General features: G+C 42.5%; 1 protein-coding gene across 13 annotated transcripts in view; it reads left to right on the top strand.

Annotated features, from left to right (window-relative positions):
- The window catches only part of LOC109875133 (adhesion G protein-coupled receptor L2), a 127,340-nt gene that overhangs the window by 58,392 nt on the left and 46,880 nt on the right, over nt 1-22,068 (top strand). For 8 of the 13 annotated variants that reach the window (XR_004206370.1, XR_004206369.1, XM_031810351.1 and 5 more), the window contains exons 5-9: nt 18-32; nt 1,611-2,414; nt 19,330-19,632; nt 20,438-20,541; nt 21,357-21,542. Coding sequence is in view for 11 of the 13 variants with exons in the window: in XM_031810351.1 (XP_031666211.1) it covers nt 18-32; nt 1,611-2,414; nt 19,330-19,632; nt 20,438-20,541; nt 21,357-21,542 (1,412 nt within the window). In the remaining 2 variants the exon portion in view is untranslated. The remainder of the gene's footprint in view (nt 1-17; nt 33-1,610; nt 2,415-19,329; nt 19,633-20,437; nt 20,542-21,356; nt 21,543-22,068) is intronic. The other 5 variants (XM_020467348.2, XM_031810349.1, XM_031810355.1 and 2 more) reach the window with 1 other exon arrangement.

Genomic DNA, 22,068 nt, shown 5'->3' with positions numbered 1-22,068 from the left:
TTCAATGCCTAAAATAGAAGTGGAACAAAAAGGTAAATGAGTGGTGCAGTCCTCCCTCTGTCCCAGCCCCACCCTTCCCCAGCTCCCTGTAATGTGGTGTTCAATACAACCCTCCCTCTTGTCTCCTCCCTCCTGATTGCCTCTTGTCAAAACGCCTGCCCCAAACCCCCATAAGGTGTTGATTGCAACTCTGGGAGACAATTTGAATTTCAAAGCCGATTTGTAAAAGCAGCCTTGAGGTTTGAGAGATGGAGCCCGTTCAGATTCACTAGACATGTTACCAGTGCTGGTCTCGTACGTCACCAGATATTACATCTCCCTACGCACCTCTAGTACCTCAAATCTCGCAGTAGACAGTTTGGAAGAATGCTATGAAGGCAGTTTGTCATCTAAACCATTATACATTTCAATAATACAACATGATACAGATACACCAATTCACAAGCATGTGAAGACATTTTAAGAGGGTTATTTTCCCATTTAAATTCAAATGACATAGTCTGACACAACAACATAACTAAGCTACCACCAAGCCTAACTATAAAAAACTATTAGCTAGAGCTCTCAAATACAGAAATGCATAAATGTTATCATACAGTATCATATGCATTGTACTGAGCTCGGTAGCAAGCTAAACAAATAATGCTGTGCATCAGGTAGCCTAGCAGTGAGAGCATTGGGCCAGTGGCCGAAAGGTCACCAGTTCAAATCTCTGAGCCGACAAAGTAAAAAATCTGTCTGTGCCCTTGAGCAAGGCACTGAAACCTAATTGCTCCAGGGTCACTGTTGATAATGGCTGACCCTCGACTTGACCCCACCCTCCGGGGGTATCTCGGGGAGTTGGGATATGCAAAAAAAAAAGACATTTACATTTCACAAATGCTTATAATACACACGTACATGTGTGATGGTCACCTGTTGGCAGATATGGGAGAGTGAGGTTGGCAAAAACTGAAAGAAGCCCAACAAAACCCCAAACCCAAGAAGCCCAAAGACCTCTGCTGTTATTGTCCTGTCTCCTCTCCAAACCCTACTCTCATCTTACCCCAGCTTCGCTGCCACCTCCTCCATCCAGAATGTTGTTTTGCTTCTCTCCACAAGTCTTATCCCTTATCATTCTGTCTTCTGTGTGCTTTTTCAGTAAGCATGTGCGGTTTTGCCATTTACACAATTGTCAGTGTCACTGTTTGATGCCAGGTAGAAGTTGCAATTAAAACCAGGGTTCCAGTATACACTTCATCCCTACCTCTCCCATCCCTTACATGTCTTGCATTTACAGGGTTTATCCTCCTTTGGTTTGACTTTTTGGATTTGTTTGGTCCCACACAGTTAACGTGTACGGCAGACAAACTCTATAAAGAAGCAAGTCCTTTACTCACTCTTGCACATCATTTTCTTGGCTTCACCTTTGATTTTTTTCATTCTATTCATAAGCAATAGCACTAAACACTAGTTAAATGACTGTCACTCATCTTTGTCCCACACTCTACTTGGACAGCAGCGAAAACTATACAATATACACACTACATACCGTGATGAAATATCTGTTTATACTCTGCATATTTTTTAAAAACTTAAACCCATCTTTCTGTTTCTCTGTCCCTCACTAGTTTTCATTTGTCCCGGGACCCTGAAGGAGGTGGGGGAGCCCACGTTTGTGTTTGAGGTGGAGCAACAGGCGGGGGCGTGGTCTAAAGACCCCCTGCAGGCAGGAGACAAGGTCTTCTTCATGCCCTGGACGCCGTACCGCACTGACACCCTTATTGAGTATGCCTCCCTGGAGGACTTAAAAAATGGCCGCCAGACTACGACCTATAAACTCCCACATCGTGTTGACGGCACGGGCTTTGTGGCCTACGACGGGGCCATCTTCTTTAACAAGGAGCGCACGCGCAACATTGTGAAATTTGATCTCCGCACGCGCATCAAGAGTGGTGAGGCCATTGTTGCCAACGCCAACTATCACGACACCTCGCCGTACCGCTGGGGCGGCAAGACGGACATAGACCTCGGTGTCGACGAGCGGGGGTTGTGGGTGATCTACGCAACGGAGCAAAACAACGGACGAATCGTAATCTCACAGCTCAACCCTTACACGCTCCGCTTCGAGGCCACCTGGGAGACGGCGTACGACAAGAGATCCGCCTCCAATGCCTTCATGGTGTGTGGCGTGCTGCACGTGGTGCGGTCCACCTACGAGGAGAACGAGAGCGAGACGGCCAAGAGCCACATCGACTACATCTACAACACCAAGCTAAGCCAGGGAGAGTACACGGACATCCTGTTCCCCAACCAGTACCAGTACATCGCTGCTGTGGATTACAACCCCAGAGATAACCAGCTGTACGTGTGGAATAACTTTTACATCCTGCGCTACGACCTGGAGTATGACGCTGAGAAAGACCCTGCTGACGGTAAGCCTCAGTCACAGTACGGCCTGTTTCAGATGAATCCTGATCTGAGATCTGTATGTGTACATTGAATTTTCAAGCAAGCCTCTCATTGAAATCAAAACAGGATTTCTGTAAAAAGACTGAGTTACATGCACATATTTCAGGTTGAGATTCAGCCCTTTGTGTTGTATTTGCGTCAGGTGCTGAATATATTCCTGTGTGTGTTGCTGCATGGGAAGTCACAGATGACTGATTTTTAATTTTGAACACAATTCAAGTGTGATTCAGAGAATAGGAGATTGTGTTTGTCCTGGGGAAAGACCTCATTTGTAAATAGAAAATGACAGATTCACCTTGGAACGTGGTATAACTCCCTCAGGAGCCTTCATACTCTGGCACAAGGCATCAGCTATAAAGCCCTGCTTCCTTTATTACCATAAGGCAAGCTCAAGAAGTCCCTCTCCACTTGAAGCTTGGACCCTATCAAATGTTCTAATCTCAGGTCTTATCCCAGTCCTTTATGAACAGTGGCCTTGTGAACTTCCCTTTTATAATGCCCTGGAATGGGATTCTGAAATATTGCATACAGTATGACAGAAGGTTATCCCACTTTCCTTGCCTTGCCTTTGGAGCCGATTCGGACATCTGTTGCCATGGCTACCCCATCAACCGTTCGTTGACGGCCCCTCATTTACCCTAGATTGAGACAATCTCCATAATATTATGGCTTGGCGGTCGGTGTTAAAACGCAGAGTCAAAGTACCATGTGGCTAGATGGCGGTAACACCGGTGAATCATGGCCGGATGACACGGTTAGAAGAATGACTTGAGCGCTGTTGAAAAGGAGAAAAAAATACGATCAAGATATCAATAACGGCTGATGATCCTGTCAAACGCTGTAGGGTTTTAAATGAATCTGTGAAGTGTCTGAGGGGAGACGGACGTGCATGTCATCAGTCAGGGCCCTTACATCACAGTGTCTGATAATGGGTGTAATTACCTGCCTGTAGCCTCCTTATCCCTGAGAGCTAGGCTAAGTCCCTGCTAACGCTCTGCACAACAAGGAACTATCAACTCTATACCATGATGCTGTGACGTGTTGGGGTGGAGCCTCCTCCTTATCGCTAAACGCTAGGCTAAGTACCTGTCTAGTCACTTTGGGGGAACATGCTACCACGCTGCCATTGGGGATTCAAGTTGTTCCACAGTGCTGCCCCCTGCACAAGAGTAAGTTCTGACTGAGTTCTCACATTTTTGCTGATTTTAAAGAAAATTAATATTGAAAATAAAGCGATATCCAGTTAGTTGGCATTCCAGTGTATAGGTTAATGTTAAGGATTTTTCCCAAAGGAAATGTGATCCCTGACCTGTGTGTGCAAGGGCAATTTCGCCATGAATACCATATGTTCCTGCACTCTGATCACGTGTCAACGCGACAGACAGACAGGCAGACAGACAGACAGAAGCCTTGAGCTCATGACGGTCTTAGAGGTTCAGTCTCTGTGTGCCCAACCCAACCAAAGCAGTCAATTAACACCATGTAGAATAGATAGACACCAGATACTAGAATTTTAAGTTGTTTCTCCATTGCCGAATTGGCATGCAAACGGCCTCTTCTGGCTGCTCAGGATAAGATGTATGTAAATGTAATTAACAAGTGAATTATCATAATTCCCCTTCATGCCTAATAACAGCCACACAGAGAGGAGAGAAGTCAGCATGGCAGTGCATTCCCAATCAAGCGGCTTTACTCTGTTCTGCTCTTAGCTAATGCTTCAGCAAACGCAAATGCCAAAAACTGACGCTAGGGCTGTCCCAGACCTAATATAAATCTTTGTCAACTGAAAGTCGTCTGTTCTTTCGACCGATCAATTGGTCAAAATGTTAAAATGTGTATTTTTCCCTCTATAGACACACCCTATGTGTTTTGATAAAATCAACTGTATATGCATTGAGCTTGTCTGATGCTTTAAGCTCAATATTTGATGAAACAAGACACAAATGACTCGAGAGGGAGATCAAGACCAGAAGATTGAAACCTTAACCTGTCCCGACCATCCTCCTCCCTCTCCTGCTGGCTTTTGCAGATTCTGCCATTACTCTCCTGATGTTGCCGGTAATAGGCTACACTAGGAGACGGCAAACTTTCTCATGTGGGAGGCCAATTTATCTTACCATTTCTACCGATCTGCGTGCCGGTAATTGTTTTCATATGAACATTTTTGTGGAACAGTTTCATTTAATTTATAATAACGTCTTCATATATCATTGTCAAGTGGTTAATCAAAATTCTATTCAAATCTAAATGAAAATTATACTTTTTAGGTTTGTAGGTTCTATTGCCATTGCCAACTATGTAAAAATAGCCTACATAAAGCCTAATAAAAACAATAAAATAGCCTAAACAATGCAGCCTGCAGGTAGAAAATATCCAGATTAAAAGTAAATATCCTATAAATCACATTGGCTACACATGGCCTGTCTGCAACCAATTTGAAACATTGTATCAACTATTAACTTGGGTCCATCCGGTTGCAACATACAGTTTCCTGCGCCAGTGAGCTCGGGACAGACATCCCTGTAGGTAATTTGCGCAAGGGATAAGAATTATTCAGGTAGGCCTATTTTATGACGTTTCCACTGGATCAGAGCATTACATTTTTCCCTTTCACGATGAGTGGTTATGGAAAGATTTTTCAAATGCATTGAGGAATTGTCATTTTCAATTAATGTAAAAATAGACTTAATTTGCTTGCTGTTTGAGGTAAAGAAAACATTACATTGAGAAGCTCCACAGCTCATTAATGGTGCTGCATTAAACCAATCCGGAATACTATCAGATCCCCAAATGGTAGATTAGAAATTATAGGAATTAACGGTAAATGTACTACTAGTGATACATGTAATGGGGAATTGATGGACACTAACAATTCACACAATGAAGTTATGGAACAATGAGTGTACACACATTGTCGGGAGAGGGCACACTCTGGAGAGAGACATGCATTGTGTGGCCACACTCCCCCTCTTCTTGGACTGTACCTCCACAATGGATTAGTCTCGGCTTCCGCAATGGATTAGTTCACTGAGATGTGCGCAAATTAAACAGGTGTCTCCTCTGCTATAAAAATATATATATATATATATATATATACACACACACAAAATTGTTTTATTTATTTTTCTGGCACAGGAGACACCTGTTTTTTTTGTTTAAAAAAAATATATTCCTCAACAACAAAATCTCGGCTGAATAATTGGGGTCAGCCCAAACAGACACACAAACTCTCACTGGCTTAACTGCATGCGAAAGATGTAATGATGAAAACCACACAGCCACACACTAGCCTACATAGTTGTTGAGTTTACACATGAGTTTAAGAACCCTTGCTCCAGCTACGGGTCTGCTGCTGGAATTGAAACTTGAATGCATACAGGTACAATGTATTTGCATTCATAACTGCCCTCTGCAGATCATTAAGTTAAGTTTTATGAGAACAAAAGCCCTTAGCTGCTCATAGAGGGAGGGAAATAGAGAAGCATGGCTGTGCCTACAGCAAGATTCTGCCTGTGCCATTGTGAATGGCACAGGCAGGCACATGAAAGAAATTGGTTCATGTTTATTAGGTTGCTCAGATCTACACCTTTAACTGCCCTGACTACACCGCTATTAGGATTTATTGCGCCTCTCAGAGAGAGTATAGATGGGGATTAAACAACCTGTTCTGCAGGGTGATCTAATGGTGCTAAAAGAACATCTCTCACTGATACTGAGAAGCACTTGAGGCGCAGAGAGGAAATTAATTTAGTCCATTAAGATTCATGGGGCCCCACAGTTAAAGTTCCTTGAAGAACCGAATCGCTACAATTCTCTGCTTTTTTATAGAGAACAGTAATCAGTACAATACCACCAATGTGTCTTCTCCTACTATACAAACAGCCTACAGTGCCTTCAGAAAGTACTCATACCCCTTGACTTTTTCCACATTTTGTTGTGTTAATCAGTGGAATTCAAATGGTTTTAATTGTCTTTTTTTTAGTCAATGATCTCCACAAAACACTCTGTCAAAGTGGAAGAAACTTTTTTTTTATTCATGGAAAATAAACCACTAATTAATTTTGATAAGTATTCAACATGTTAGAATCACCTTTGGCAGTGATTACAGCTGGGGGTGATTGTGGAGGCCAGGTCATCTGATGCAGCACTCCATCACTCTCCTTCTTGGTTAACTGCCCTTACACAGCCTGGAGGTGTTGGGTCATTGTCCTGACTGACCTTCATATCTTAAAGTAATGATGGACTATCGTTTCTCTTTGATTATTTGAGCTGTTCTTGCCATAATATGGAATTAGCCTTTTTGGTAAAATACATTCTTCCTCCCCTGCCTTGTCACAACACATACAATTGGCTCAAACGCATTAAGAAGGAAAGAAATTCCACAAAGTAGCTTTTAACAAGGCACACCTGTTAATTGAAATGCATTCCAGGTGACTACCTCATGAAGCTGGTTGAGAGAATGCCAAGAGTGTGCAAAGCTGTCATCAAGGCAAAGGGTGGCTTCTTGGAATTATCTAAAATATAAAATATATTTGATTGAACACTTTTTTATTGGTTAGTACATGATTCCATATGTGTTGTTTCATACCTTAGTGTTGATGTCTTCACTTCGCTAACTGAGCTAAATGACTATCGCCCTGTAGCACTCACTTCCGTCATCATTATGTGCTTTGATAGACTAGTCAAGGACCATATCACCTCCACCCTACCGGACACCCTAGACCCACTCCAAAAGACAAAGCAATCGCAATCACACTGCACACTGCCCTAACCATCTGGACAAGAGGAATACCTATGTAAGAATGCTGTTCATCAACTACAGCTCAGCATTTAACACCATAGTACCCTCCAAACTCGTCATTAAGCTCGAGACCCTGGGTCTCAACCCCGCCTTGTGCAACTGGGTCCTGGACTTCCTGACGGGCCACCCCCAGGTGGTGAGGGTAGGAAACAACATCTCCACCCCGCTGATCCTCAATACTCTCCACAAGGGTGTGTTCTCAGCCCTCTACTGTACTCCCTGTTCACTCATGACTGCGTGGCCATGCACGCCTCCAACTCAATAAGCAAGTTTGCAAATGACACTACAGTGCTAGGCTTGATTACCAACAACGAAAGACGGCCTACAGGGAGGAGGTGAGGGCCCTCAGAGTGTGGTGTCAGGAAAATAACCTCACACTCAGCGTCAACAAAACAAAGGAGATGATCGTGGACTTCAGGAAACAGCAGAGGGAGCACCCCCCTATCCACATCGACGGGACAGTAGTGGAGAAGGTGGAAAGTTTTAAGTTCCTCAGCGTACACATCACAGGAAAACTGAATTGGTCCACCCACACAGACAGTGTGGTGAAGAAGGCGCAACAGTGCCTCTTCAACCTCAGGAGGCTGAAGAATTTCGGCTTGTCACCAAAAACACTCACAAAATTTTACAGATGCACAATCGAGAGCATCCTGTTGGGCTGTATCACCGCCTGGTATGGCAACTGCTCCGCCCACAACCGTAAGGCTCTCCAGAGGGTAGTGAGGTCTGCACAACACATCACCGGGGGCAAACTACCTGCCCTCCAGGACACCTACACCACCCGATGTCACAGGAAGGCCATAAAGATCATCAAGGACAACAACCACCCGAGCCACTGCCTGTTCACCCAGCATACATTCTGAATGCAAGGTCAGTACAGGTGTATCAAAGCTGGGACCGAGAGACTGAAAAACAGCTTCTATCTCAAGGCCATCAGACTGTTAAACAGCAATCATTAACATTGAGTGACTGCTGCCAACATACTGACTCAACTCTAGCCACTTTAATAATGCAAAAATGTATGTAATAAATGTATCACTAGCCACTTTAAACAATGCCACTTTATATAATGTTTACTTCCCCTACATTACTCTTCTCATACAGTATATGTATACTGTACTCTATACCATCTACTGCATCTTGCCTATGCCGTTCGGCCATCACTCATCCATATATTTATATGTACATATTCTTATTAATTCCTTTACACTTGTGTGTACAAGGTAGTTGTTGTGAAATTGTTAGATTACTTGTTAGATATTACTGCATGGTCGGCACTAGAAGCACAAGCATTTCGCTACATTCGCATTAACACCTGCTAACCATGTGCATGTGACAAATAAAATTTGATATTCACTATTATTCTACAATGTTGAAAAAATAAAGAAAAACCCTTGATTGAGTAGGTGTGTCGACTTTTGACTGGTAGTGTGTGTGTGTGTGTGTGTGTGTGTGTGTGTATACAGTGGGGCAAAAAGGTATTTAGTCAGCCACCAATTGTGCAAATTCTCCCACTTAAAAAGATGAGAGGCCTGTAATTTTCATCATAGGTACACTTCAACTATGACAGACAAAATTAGAAAAAAAATCCAGAAAATCACATTGTAGGATTTTTAATGAATTTATTTGCAAATTATGGTGGAAAATAAGTATTTGGTCACCTACAGACAAGCAAGATTTCTGGCTCTCACAGACCTGTAACTTCTTCTTTAAGAGGCTCCTCTGTCCTCCACTCGTTACCTGTATTAATGGCACCTGTTTGAACTTGTTATCAGTATAAAAGACACCTGTCCACAACCTCACAGTCACACTCCAAACTCCACTATGGCCAAGACCAAAGAGCTGTCAAAGGACACCAGAAACAAAATTGTAGACCTGCACCAGGCTGGGAAGACTGACTCTGCAATAGGTAAGCAGCTTGGTTTGAAGAAATCAACTGTGGGAGCAATTATTAGGAAATGGAAGACCTACAAGACCACTGATAATCTCCCTTGATCTGGGGCTCCACGCAAGATCTCATCCCGTGGGGTCAAAATGATCACAAGAACGGTGAGCAGAAATCCCAGAATCACACGGGGGGGACCTAGTGAATGACCTGCAGAGAGCTGGGACCAAAGTAACAAAGCCTACCATCAGCAAGGGCATTGAAGATGAAACGTGGCTGGGTCTTTCAGCATGACAATGATCCCAAACACACCGCCCGGTCAACGAAGGAGTGGCTTCGTATGAAGCATTTCAAGGTCCTGGAGTGGCCTAGCCAGTCTCCAGATCTCAACCCCATAGAAAATCTTTGGAGGGAGTTGAAAGTCCGTGTTGCCCAGCAACAGCCCCAAAACATCACTGCTCTAGAGGAGATCTGCATGGGGGAATGAGTCAAAATACCAGCAACAGTGTGTGTGCACCTTGTGAAGACTTACAGAAAACGTTTGACCTCTGTCATTGCCAACAAAGGGTATATAACAAAGTATTGATCAAATACTTATTTTCCACCATAATTTGCAAATAAATTCATTAAAAATCCTACAATGTGATTTTCTGGATTTAAAAAAAAATAATTATGTCTGTCATAGTTGAAGTGTACCTATGATGAAAATTACAGGCCTCTCATCTTTTTAAGTGAGAGAACTTGCACAATTGGTGGCTGACTACATACTTTTTTGCCCCACTGTATGTAGGTATGTGTGTGTGTGTATATATAATGTGTATATAATGTGTATGTGTATATATATAATGTGTATACATACATACATACATACAGTTGAAGTCGGAAGTTTACATACACTTAGGTTGGAGGCATTAAATCTAGTTTTTCAACCTCTCCACAAATTAATTGTTAAACTATAGTTTTGGCAAGTCGGTTAGGACATCTACTTTGCATGACACAAGTAATTTTTCCAACAATTGTTTACAGACAGATTATTTCACTTATAATTCACTGTATCACAATTCCAGTGGGTCAGAAGTTTACATACACTAAGTTGACTGTGCCTTTAAACAGCTTGGAAAAATACAGAAAATTACATCATGGCTTTAGAAGCTTCTGAAAGGCTAATTGACATAATTTGAGTCAATTGGAGGTGTACCTGTGGATACATTTCAAGGCCTACCTTCATACTCAGTGCCTCTTTGCTTGACACCATGGGAAAATCAAAAGAAATTAGCCACGAAAAATCATTCTGTCTGGTTCATCCTTGGGAGCAATTTCCAAATGCCTGAAGGTACCATGTTCATCTGTACCAACAATAGTAAGCAAGTATTAACACCATGGGACCACGCACCTGTCATAGTGCTCAGGAAGGAGACGCGTTCTGTCTCCTAGAGATGAACGTACTTTGGTGCAAAAAGTGCAAGTCAATCCCAGAACAACAGCAAAGGACCTTGTGAAGATGCTGGAGGAAACGGGTACAGAAGTATCTATATCCACAGTAAAACGAGTCCTATATTGACATAACCTGAAAGGCTGCTCAGCAAGGAAGAAGCCACTGCTCCAAAACCACCGTAAAAAAGCCTGACTATGGTTTGCAACTGCACATGGGGACAAAGATTGTACTTTTTGGAGAAATGTCTCTGGTCTGATGAAACAAAAATATAAATGTTTGGCCATAATGACTGTTGTTATGTTTGGAGGAAAAGGGAGAGGCTTGCAAGCCAACACCATCCCAACCGTGAAGCATGGGGGTGGCAGCATCATGTTGGGGGTGTGCTTTGCTGCAGGAGGGACTGGTGCACTTCACAAAATAGATGGCATCATGAGGTAGGAAAATTATGTGGATATATTGAAGGAACTTTTCAAGACATCAGTCAGGAAGTTAAAGCTTGGTCGCAAATGGGTCTTCCAAATGGACAATGACCCCAAGCATACTTCCAAAGAGGTGGCAAAATGGCTTAAGGACAACAAAGTTAAGGTATTAGAGTGGCCATTACAAAGCCCTGACCTCAATCCTATAGAACATTTGTGGGCAGAACTGAAAAAGCTTGTGCGAGCAAGGAGGCCTACAAACCTGATTCAGTTACACCAGCTCTGTCAGGAGGAATGGGCCAAAATTCACCCAACTTATTGTGGGAAGCTTGTGGAAGGCTACCCAAAACGTTTGACCCAACTTAAACAATTTAAAGCAAATGTTACCAAATACACTCAATTAGTATGTAAACTTCTGACCCACTGGGAATGTGATGAAATAAATAAAAGCTGAAATAAGTCATTCTCCCTACTATTATTCTGACATTTCACATTCTTAAAATAAAGTGCTGATTCTAACTGACCTAAAACGGGGAATGTTAAATGTCAGGAATTGTGAAATACTGAGTTTTAAATGTACTTGGCTAAGGTATATGTAAACTTGTTTGTGTGTGTAATTGTATAATGTTTATCTTTATGTAGTATTTTTGTATATATATTTTTAAATACTTTTTTTGTGTTATTATGTCCCATGTATTTGATACCTGTCTAATTCCTCAAAGATATATTGAACACTCTTCAAGTATTCATTTGAATTCACTACAGGGATATAAGTGTTTAAACACACAGGTTCTCAACACACAGACACCACACCAGTGATCAATATTTTGATGGTTCGAACTCCTAAGAAGAAGACTCACTATTTAAGAGATTGTCTTGCTCCGACGTGCCAATAAAATGCATCCCTTGGTGTCGCCCATTACAACATTTGTATTGACACTTAGAAGGTATTGTCTGAGATGCCTCAAAGACATCGACTTGGGTCTCGGTCCAGTGAATTCAAAAGACTAATCAGGGGAGACTATAATTGCCAGGAGCATTTCAAAGTAACGAAGGGAGAACATTAATTTGCTTTTGAGGTAGCATTGATCTGAGAAGCATTAAATTTGAGCGTTAAATTCATGGCTTCAATGAGAGGAGCAGTGCCGCTGGAGAACTATCGGGTTAAGCCACATGAAGAGATCCGACGACACCGGCAGAAGGAAGACCATGCCACTGCATACAGATGTAGGATCTTCATTTCAGACAGTTTGCTACAGCTGGAAAGTAATCCTGCAGCAACAGGAAATGTATATTATTGTGTGGATTATAATTAATTTATATTTTTGTAGGGGTTCAGAAGCCTTTTTAAACCTCAAGTACACTAGTCTTATGTTTCCTGAATTGCAGCAAAGTTCTCCTGCAACAGGGTAATCAAATGAAGATACTATATCTGTACATGAGCTTTGAAAAGGCTAGTAAGTGGCTTAAATCTTCTAATGGCTTAAATCTTATTCTGCCTTACAAACCTTGCTAATATATCTACATTCGGCTCATTCAATATGGCTGCTTATAAAACTCAGTTATGCATATTGATTTAGGTGTTTTTTAAACATTGAAGTGTGGCATGATGAAGAAGCACTTGCTGGGCTCATTAATACATTGTATTGTGACAGACACACAGTGAGGCTTTGGAGCTTTCTACTCTTAGAAGCGCAGAAACAATGGGAATATTTACCCAGATCTCATGTGTTGGTCCATGCCACATGGTGAATCAGGAGGAATTAACACATCAGCAAGGAGATTCATGCTGACCAGGGTCGAGGTGTGTGTATCCTGGATCAAGGTGCCAAGCGGATGGTTGGAACAACTCCATTTGTTCCTCTTGTTGACATGGCACAAGTCTTCATGAGTCTGACTTCATGATTAGTGGATAGTAATATTTTGACTTGTTCAAGTGGACATTTAAAGAACTGGAAGAGAGGCTGTTGATAGCTGAAGTGAACATGAAATAATACAGTATGTTTTTTGCTTGTGCTGCTAGCCACCTCCTTTTTTCTATCAAAGTGGGTCCATGGGCTGGTGTCCCTGCCGGAGGTATGAGGTGTCATTCATTTTGAACTCGTGTAAATCCGAACACTTAGCTCCAGAACCTGTCTGGTTGGCAGTGGTAGGGCTTTTTCTGTCTCCTAATCTTTAAGAACAAGTGTCAAGAACGCGCACAGCAATGCAACTCCGATGCTCGACGTGGTATTTGCCATAGTCCATTAAATACAGGCAATAAGCACACACTAGGAAGAAAACAACCGACACCTTTCACTTATTCACTTCATCCACTGTGTGATGGCAGTAATTTCTGCCCATTTCTGCCAGGAAGACCCATCATTTATTCCAAATTGTACTAAAGGCAAAGTCTGGAAAAACCTATCTTCCCAGGGCAGTATAAAAAGGCTACCGTATGTGACCAGGTGGTTCACTTCGACCCATTACCGAAGCTACTAGCTACACAGGACCGATGTTCACATAAGCGCCTCACATAGGCTCGAGCAGAGCAGGGCGAGACTGCATAAAAACAAACTAATGTAATATTCATGTCTTCTGGGTGTTGTTGTTTCTCTATCATTAGCTACTGGCGTAGGGATCTTCAAAAAAGCAACACCAAAACTGTGGCTCACAAGTACTGCTGTTTACTTCCTTTAAGTTGGAGATATTCAGACACACTCACCCTCACACCATTCCTTATTCATGGCGTTGCAGTGTAGGATGGTGGTGCGTTGGCATGACGTCCAACAGTTTGGTACAGGCTGTTTTGTCTTCTTATTGCAGTCCACGTAGGTGGCCAGATTCACACTTAGACAAATACTGTGTGAATTAAGATAATGTCATAACGCCCTCAAGTTTGAAGTTAGGAGGATTCTGAGTTTTGGAAGTGCACTGAGACTTAGCTTAATTATTTGGCTATATCGTTACGCTGATATAGTGGCACTCGGTATTTTACATTTACTTTCAGTCGGTCGACTATTTAATCAACCCTTTCATTTAAACAATCATTGATTTCAAAACAAACCTTAAATTGTGGTAAAGACTGAAATAAGTTGTTTCTGCAGAAGTCAGAAGATGTCTGATTCTTCCAGACCACAGACACACTGATGGTGATAGCCCATTATTATGCTGTTTCCCTGTCAAACTTTCTTAGATAACCTTCACGTCGTTTTCCCAATTCTTCAGAGATAATGGCAAACATGTCTAGACTCCAGAGCCATGGGAAATCTGGCTTTTATGAGGGGGGGGGGGTGGGGGGGAGACTAGGCCTTTAACGGAAATAGCTATCTTAGACAAACAGCATAGCTATGCCTCTGATCATCTTTTCATGGTTTATTTAATTATTATTTCATTTTTGGAAAGATGTTCAAATGTGGAACTTTATCTTCATTTATCATCTTGAATTTTAGTGAAGAGTATTACTTATGCTTAATTAACCCTTTCCTCCATCCTCAAATGTCCCTTCTATTTGCGATGGATTCTGTCTAGTTCATTCTATTTAGTTGTATCTAGTTTGGACATGTTTTTCAGTGGACAGTATTCCCTTTGCTTTCCCAGTGTCTTGCACTTGATTCCATTCTATCTAGTTACTTCTATTCAGTTTTCAGAACTTCCTAAAAAAAAATCTACTGCTGCTCAGCCCCTGAGCACCTCGTGTTATTTATCACAGATTAAACATATGCCACCCAGAGTGTCCTAGGCTTCTGCCTCCCACCAAGAGAGACTTTAAAGGCCCAGTGCAGTCAAAAACGTGATTTCCTGTGTTTTTATATTTTTCACACTGTAGCCCTATTCGCACTGGACTAGTATTAGTCATAGAGAATGATCGAGGCCTCTAGTGGCCAAAAGGCCATATTAGCAAGGGGGCTCCATTGAGGGCTTCCACCATTTTAATGTAATCAACTGGGTGAGACTTCCAAATTCATTGGTTGATCCCTCTTGGTGACCCTGTTTGGAGTCATGTCCAAGCATGTCACCAGGAGGGATTAGCCAATCATGAAGAACAAATTGTACTACTTCAAAATTGAGATTTCCTCAGTTGCGCTGCGCTATAATGGCACAGATACAACGATTAGTCCTCTATCTATCTCTATGGTATTACTAGAGAACTTTGTTATGTAATTATTACCCCAGAATGTCTGTTATTTCACAGGACGATTCGGATGGGATAAATTCTTTACAAACGGACAGTTTTTGAAATAAATGGACAGTTATTACAGAAGCCTGGACGTTTTTATTCTAGGCCTGGAGATATTTCAACATGTCTAGGTGATAACAGGATACACTGATAACTCCAGCTTGGCTCCCAAGTTTCTAAACCATACCAAACCATCTTTGGTATACTGTCGCCATAATATTTGAATTGAAGAAATATGATGATATTTTTTTCTTAATCACCCCAGCCTGCAGATGTGAACTAAACAGCGCACTTGTACTTGAGATGTGTTTTTAGGCTATGGATGAGAAAGGGAACATGTCATTTCCCCAAATGAAGCTCAGTTGTAAATGCTGCTTAACGATCTATTAACCGCAAGGGTTGCATTAAATAGGCGCAATATATTTTACTGACGCATTTGCCGATGTTCAATTCATTGGCACAAAACTTAGAAAAGAAAGCATTCGCTGTGAAAGTTAAAACATGTATTCCCTTCATACACTATGTATACAAACCTTCAAATTAGTGGATCGATGACACAGCCATGCATCTCCATAGACAAACGTCAGTAGAATGGCCTTACTGAAGAGCTCAGTGACTTTCAACGTGTCACCGTCATAGGATGCCACCTTTCCAACAAGTCAGTTTGTCAAATTTCTGCCCTGCTAGAGCTGCCCCGTAAAGGCTGTTGTTGTGAACTGGAAAATGTATCGGAGCAACAACGGCTCAGCCGCAACGTGGAAGGCCAAACAAGCTCACACCACCGAGTCGGGAAGCGCGTAGAAATCATCTGTCCTTGGTTGCAACACTCACTATCGAGTTCCAAACTGCTTCTGGAAACAACGGCAGCACAAGAACTGTTGTGGCAACAGTTTGGAGAAGGCCCTTTCCTGTTTCAGCATAACAATGCCCCCGTGCACAAAGCGAGCTCCATACAGAAATGGTTTGTCGAGATCGTGTGGAAAAAATACAGATCTGGTGATTTGCGCTTGTGCACATAGAGTTATGTAATTATCTTCCCCAGTAAAATGAATCCCATATGAATTGGGCTTATGAGGTTGGAATTATACTGTGAAATTGTGAAAATTATGATAATGCCCTTTTAGTATAAGAGCTGTTTGGGAGGGAGTTTTGGCCTGCCTGTTGACATCAGCAGGCGGTAAATTAGTTCCTATAAGAAGGAGTTCCAAACCAGTTCTCTGCCAGTAACAGCTAGTGTTCAGTTTCCCCTACCCGCTCAGACCACTCCCAGACACTCCTAGCTAAATTCTTGCTTGAGATATTGCTATTTGCTACGAATATATTTTTGTTTGTTTTTAAATTAAAACGGTCAAAAATAATCACAGTAAGGTACTTAATTGTTACCCAGAAATGATTTGATATTGAGATAAAAAGAGCTGAATTGAACCTTTAGGCTTTTGAGTGAAATGACAGCTAATTGAGATGGCCCCTCTTTGGGCTGAGTGCTAGCAGAGGACACACGGCTTTCAACCGCCATTGGTGAAATGGCTCATCATAATCAAAAGAAAATTGTAGTGTGTGGCCGGGCGGTGGATGGAGACATCAAGAGAAATGTAACAGGAAAATGGGCCTCTTTGACAAGTGGTTTAGATTCTATTTCTTTAGTTGTTGTTTTTTCTCTCCATTTTTCCCCCTTCATCTGTCTATCGCTGTAGAAAGGAGGTAGTCAGGGGCTCACACTCAGGCACTTCCAAATTACAACTAAACCAGAATTTCAGTGCACATCAATAGCTATAATAGTCTCTAGAGCGTACATTAGACTGGTGCACAGAGAATAGTGACACTGCGGTACGAGTGTTTTTCTCAGTATGCTGGTATTTTTCAGTTTCCGTAAGCATTTAGTTTCTCACAGCCACTTGGGATAGGGACAGAATGAGGGACAGAAAGAGTGGTAGAGAGAGAGAGACACCGACAGAGAGACCGGAAGTTACACTGAACAGAATTATAAACGCAACATGTAAAGTGTTGGTCCCATGTGTCATGAGCGGAAATACAAAATCCCCAAAATGTTCCATACACACAAAAAAACGTATTCCTCTCAAATGTTGTGCACAAATTAGTTTACATCCCTGTTAGTGAGCATTTCTCCTTTGCTAAAATAATCCCTAAAATAATCCCTCCACCTGACAGGTGTAACATATCAACAACATGATCATTACACAGGTGCAGCTTGTGCGGGGGACAATAAAAGGCCACTTTAAAATGTGCAGTTTTGTAACACAACACAATGCCACAGTTTTGAGGGAGCATGCAATTGGCATGCTGATTGCAGGAATGTCCACTAGAGCTGTTGCCAAAGAATGTAATGTTAATTTCTCTACCATAAGCTGCCTTCAACGTAGTTTTAGAGAATTTGACAGTACGTCCAACCGGCCTCACAACCAAAGACCACGTATAACCATGCCAGCCCAGTATCTCTGTCTGTAATAAAGCCCTTTTTTGGGGGGAAAACTAATTCTGATTGGTTTACCCTGGCTCCCCAGTGGGTGGGCCTGATGCCAAGTAGATAGGCCTTTGTCTTCTGAGGCCCTTAGCTGCACCTCTGCCTAGTCTGGTGAAATCCATAGATTAGGGCCTAATGAATTTATTTTAAGTGACTGATTTCCTCATATGAACTGTAACTCAGTAAAATTGCTGAAATTGTTGCATGCTGCATTTATATTTTTGTTCAGATTATAAACTCCTCTCAACATCTGTTCTCACAACAATAAACTGGACATATGTCAGTGTCATTTGCATAGTTACTTAGTGCTCAGAAATGTGTGAACGAGCAATTGCGTGCGTGGCTGACAGACAGACGGACGCACAATGAAGGAATGAGTACGGCCCAATTAAACACTGCTTCTGCCATGGGAGAAAAGGTCATTGAGTGAAATGTCATAACACAACAACACTGCAACACGGCTGACTGATCCTGCCTGACATTTCTAAATAGAAATGTGTCGCTGCCTGGGACCCTTTTTTACCCTTCTCTTTTTCTGAGAACCGCGTCATGCTAGATTGAATGTATTGTTGGTTATGCACTTTCAGCTCTTTTCCCCCTTAGCACAGACAGACACAGACAGGACATTGTTATGAACTTCAATATTCCACTGAAACAGAAACACAAAACAAAGACGACGAGTCTCTCCAGAGCCCAGACGCTAAATGTGGGCATTGTCACCATTCAGGTGGGGAGGAAATGGAGATATGAGTCTGATGATGGGAGCATCAGACAGCATGATATTGCCTGTTCCCTGGGCCTCTGAAGACTGCACTGCAGGACTCTCAGAGTAGCAGACCTCCTTGTGGGAAGCCACCTCTTATCAGCGCTAGAAATCATGTGGCTGTGATATATAATCAGTCAGGCAAGAGGCAGCCAGTGTAGTCATCATGCTCATACGCAGGCTGTATGCATATGTTTTCTCTTTATTCTTTTATATCTGTTTTCTCTTTCATTCATTCTACTGTACATTCACAGTGCTGTGACCACACAAATGGGTAGACACTGTAGAAAAGGCCTAGAGACCACACCTTCTTGGTGACCACAACACACACACACACACAGATGTTCTTTATAGCTGTGCATTGAATACAGCAGCTGAGCATTATAGCTGATGTATGGTTTTTGCCCAGAGCATTCCAGTTTTACTTTTCTTACGCCGGCTTTATCAAGGGGAGAGATGAAAGGGAGGAGAAAATAGTCAAATGCAGACAGGCTTTGTCTTCCTTGTTGACATTAATCCGCCTAAGGTACTGACTCTCCCTCAAGAAGGACATCACTGCCAAGCAGAGCCAGGCCAGGCAGATGCTGCTACACTACCTGTCCTCCTGTTATTTTCAAGATTGGGTAAAGGTTTAAAATAGCTAAGATAGTGTAGTGTTTACAGGTTTCCTCCTCCTAACAGAACAGAGAGAGTAGGAGTAGTGTGGAGTAATACCCGAGTGCTGCTGTAGACTCCAGTAGACGTGACTCAGTAGAGCATAGAGCAGCCATCCCTCCAAGCGGTGTGGAACTAAAACACTGAAACTACCTTGAACTTTCCCTGCTGACTGTTATATCTGATGTATGTCTGAAAGGTATAGAGGGAGTTCAATGTAAGGCTGGGTTTTATTAAAGCTATAACCTCCACTTCTCTCTCTGCTCTCTTCTTCTCCTAGTGCCAACTATAGAAGACGTCTCCCTCTCCTCGGCCCTGCCTGAGACCACCACTATCATCACCACCACCATGGTCATAGTCAAGGTCCCAGTTAACACCACAGTTCCAGCAGACCCCAGGGATGGGAGAGAGAGAGAGGCGGGTAAACCAGCGGAGGACCCCCATGGTACAGCTGACCCCACCACCCCAGAGATCCCTCCCACCCCCAGGCGCTTCTGTGAGGGAGGGATGATGAGGGGTATCTCCTGGCCCCAGACACACACTGGAGCCACAGTGGAAAGGCCCTGCCCCAAAGGAACCAGAGGTACTATCAGGAACCGGGAGGGAGGGTGTGTGTGTGTGTTCCTCTGTATGAACATGTTAGTGTGTTTACACATTGTCTTTCATATAGCCTTCCATATGTTAGACAAGGTGCCAAGATGTTATGTTCATTACCTACAATATGCTAATACTTCCAAATAGTAAATAGTTCCATGAATGAACTGTCAAAACAGACAATATAGGAAGATTTAAAAAACAGTAGGTGGCATGAGGGGGATGAGTTACTGTTATTTCAATCATATGGAAATGGAATGTATGGAATGCAGACATGTTGGATATGAAGGTGTACCAATAGGTAGTAAGACTATGGCAACACTGTTCATTGTTGACAAGAATGCAGTAATATATATGATACAGAGCATTTTATTAATTGACAACCCGTGATTCCTACAGTATAAAGCTGAAATGTATGAGAATCTCTCACTGTGTAGTGTCCACTCAGTTAGATATCACAACACTGGCAGTCTTCCTAAAAAAAGATAAAAAAATACCATGGCTGCCCTCAGTCAATTGTTTGTCCTGCTCTAGAGAAGCCAGGATAGTAAGAGGAGCAGGACAAAGAGATGTCCTGGCTCGTTTTCATTTATTTCTATTTAACCTTTATTTAAACAGGCTATTCTCATTGTCATACAATCTCATTTGCAGGGGATATAACCGTGTATTCAAGATGGCAGTGTTCAGCAACATCACAAGAAGTTACACAAATAAATGCACACATACTGTTCAATACACAATAGAAACAGACAATAGAGGGTTGTGTAACTGTTGCTTGTTGTGTGTTTCTCCAGGCATCGCCTCCTACCTCTGCACGGTAGCAGGGGGGACCTGGAACCCAAAGGGACCCGACCTCAGTAACTGTACCTCCCACTGGGTCGCTCAAGTGGCACAAAAGGTTGGTCAGCAGTGTCCTCCCATAGCTCCTGGGTGGCAGGGAGGGAAGGAACAAAACACCAACTTTTCTCTACTTCTTTATCTGAAAGGAAAAAGTGTATTTGTATGAGCATCTTGTTGGTTGCAACACTAAAGATGTGGTTTGCCCATACATTCTGTATTCCCCTGCATGACTTCGAGATGTGAACAAAAATTCACATTCAATGCACTTTTCTCTGTAAAAAAAAAATCTCTGCCACTTTGAATTGCTCTCTGTAGCCTATAGCTTGCAGCGTTAATATTGATTTGAGTTTTAATCAGTATATGATACATTACTTGTATACTGGTCTGACACTGTGATGCCGATCCTCCAGAGACGTTGCACCAATGACCCTGAGCCTTTTCCTGCTGTGCTGTTTTTCTTCCTTTCTCCACATTAAATCAGCAGTATCCATTGTTATCACATAGTTAACGTACCACATTCCAGGTACAGATGTAGGTTCTTCATTTGACCTGTATTGTCGCAGCTAAATAATCCTGCAGAAACCGGATTTGAACCTTTAGTCCAAAGTTTGGCATGATTGGAGGTTAGGCTATTATCTGGTCAAAATGAGGCTGCATGGAAAGTGGAATACTGTTAATATAACTGTGTGTTAGTGTGGGTTTTCAGTGAATTTATGCAGTCAAGAAGCTCATCTGCATTTCCTCCGGCGCAGGATAAGTTGCAGCAACAAAAGAGTGACCAAATCCAGATCTTACATCTGTATTTAGTAAGAAACAAGTAATTAAAAGCTTAAACAGTCCATTAATATTTAAGTTTTTTCCCTCCAACTCTAGATCCGTAGTGGGGAGAACGCGGCTAACCTAGCCAATGAACTGGCCCACCACACACAGGGCCCGGTGTTCGCCGGTGACGTCAGCTCATCAGTGCGTCTCATGGAGCAGCTGGTTGACATCCTGGATGCTCAGCTCCAGGAGCTACGGCCTAGCGAAAAGGACTCGGCTGGGCGGAGCTTCAACAAGGTAATATAAAATAATACAGTGTCTTCAGAAAGTATTCAGACCCCTTGACTTTTCCCACATTTTGTTACGTCACAGCCTTATTCTAAAATTGATTAAATTGTTTTTTTCCCCCATCAATCTACACACAATAGGCACAATATTTATACAATATATATATACATTTACATAAGTATTCAGGCCCTTTACTCAGTACTTTGTTGAAGCACCTTTGCCAGCAATTACAGCATCGAGTCTTCTTGGATATGATGCTACAAGCTTGGCACATCTGTATTGGCACATCTGTATTTGGGGAGTTTCTCCCATTCTTCTATGCAGATCCCCTCAAGCTCTGTTAGGTTGGATGGGGAGCATCACTGCACAGCTATTTTCTGGTCTCTACAGAGATGTTTGATCGGGTTCAAGTCCGGGCTCTGACATTCTTGTCCCGAAGCCACTCCTGCGTTGTCTTGACTGTGTGCTTAGGGTCGTTGTCCTGTTGGAAGGTGAACCTTCGCCCTAATCTGAGGTCCTGAGCGCACTGGAGCAG

The sequence above is a fragment of the Oncorhynchus kisutch genome, linkage group LG30 (genome assembly GCF_002021735.2).
Source record: "Oncorhynchus kisutch isolate 150728-3 linkage group LG30, Okis_V2, whole genome shotgun sequence".
NCBI lineage: Eukaryota > Metazoa > Chordata > Actinopteri > Salmoniformes > Salmonidae > Oncorhynchus > Oncorhynchus kisutch.
This window is presented reverse-complemented; position numbering and strand designations above follow the sequence as displayed.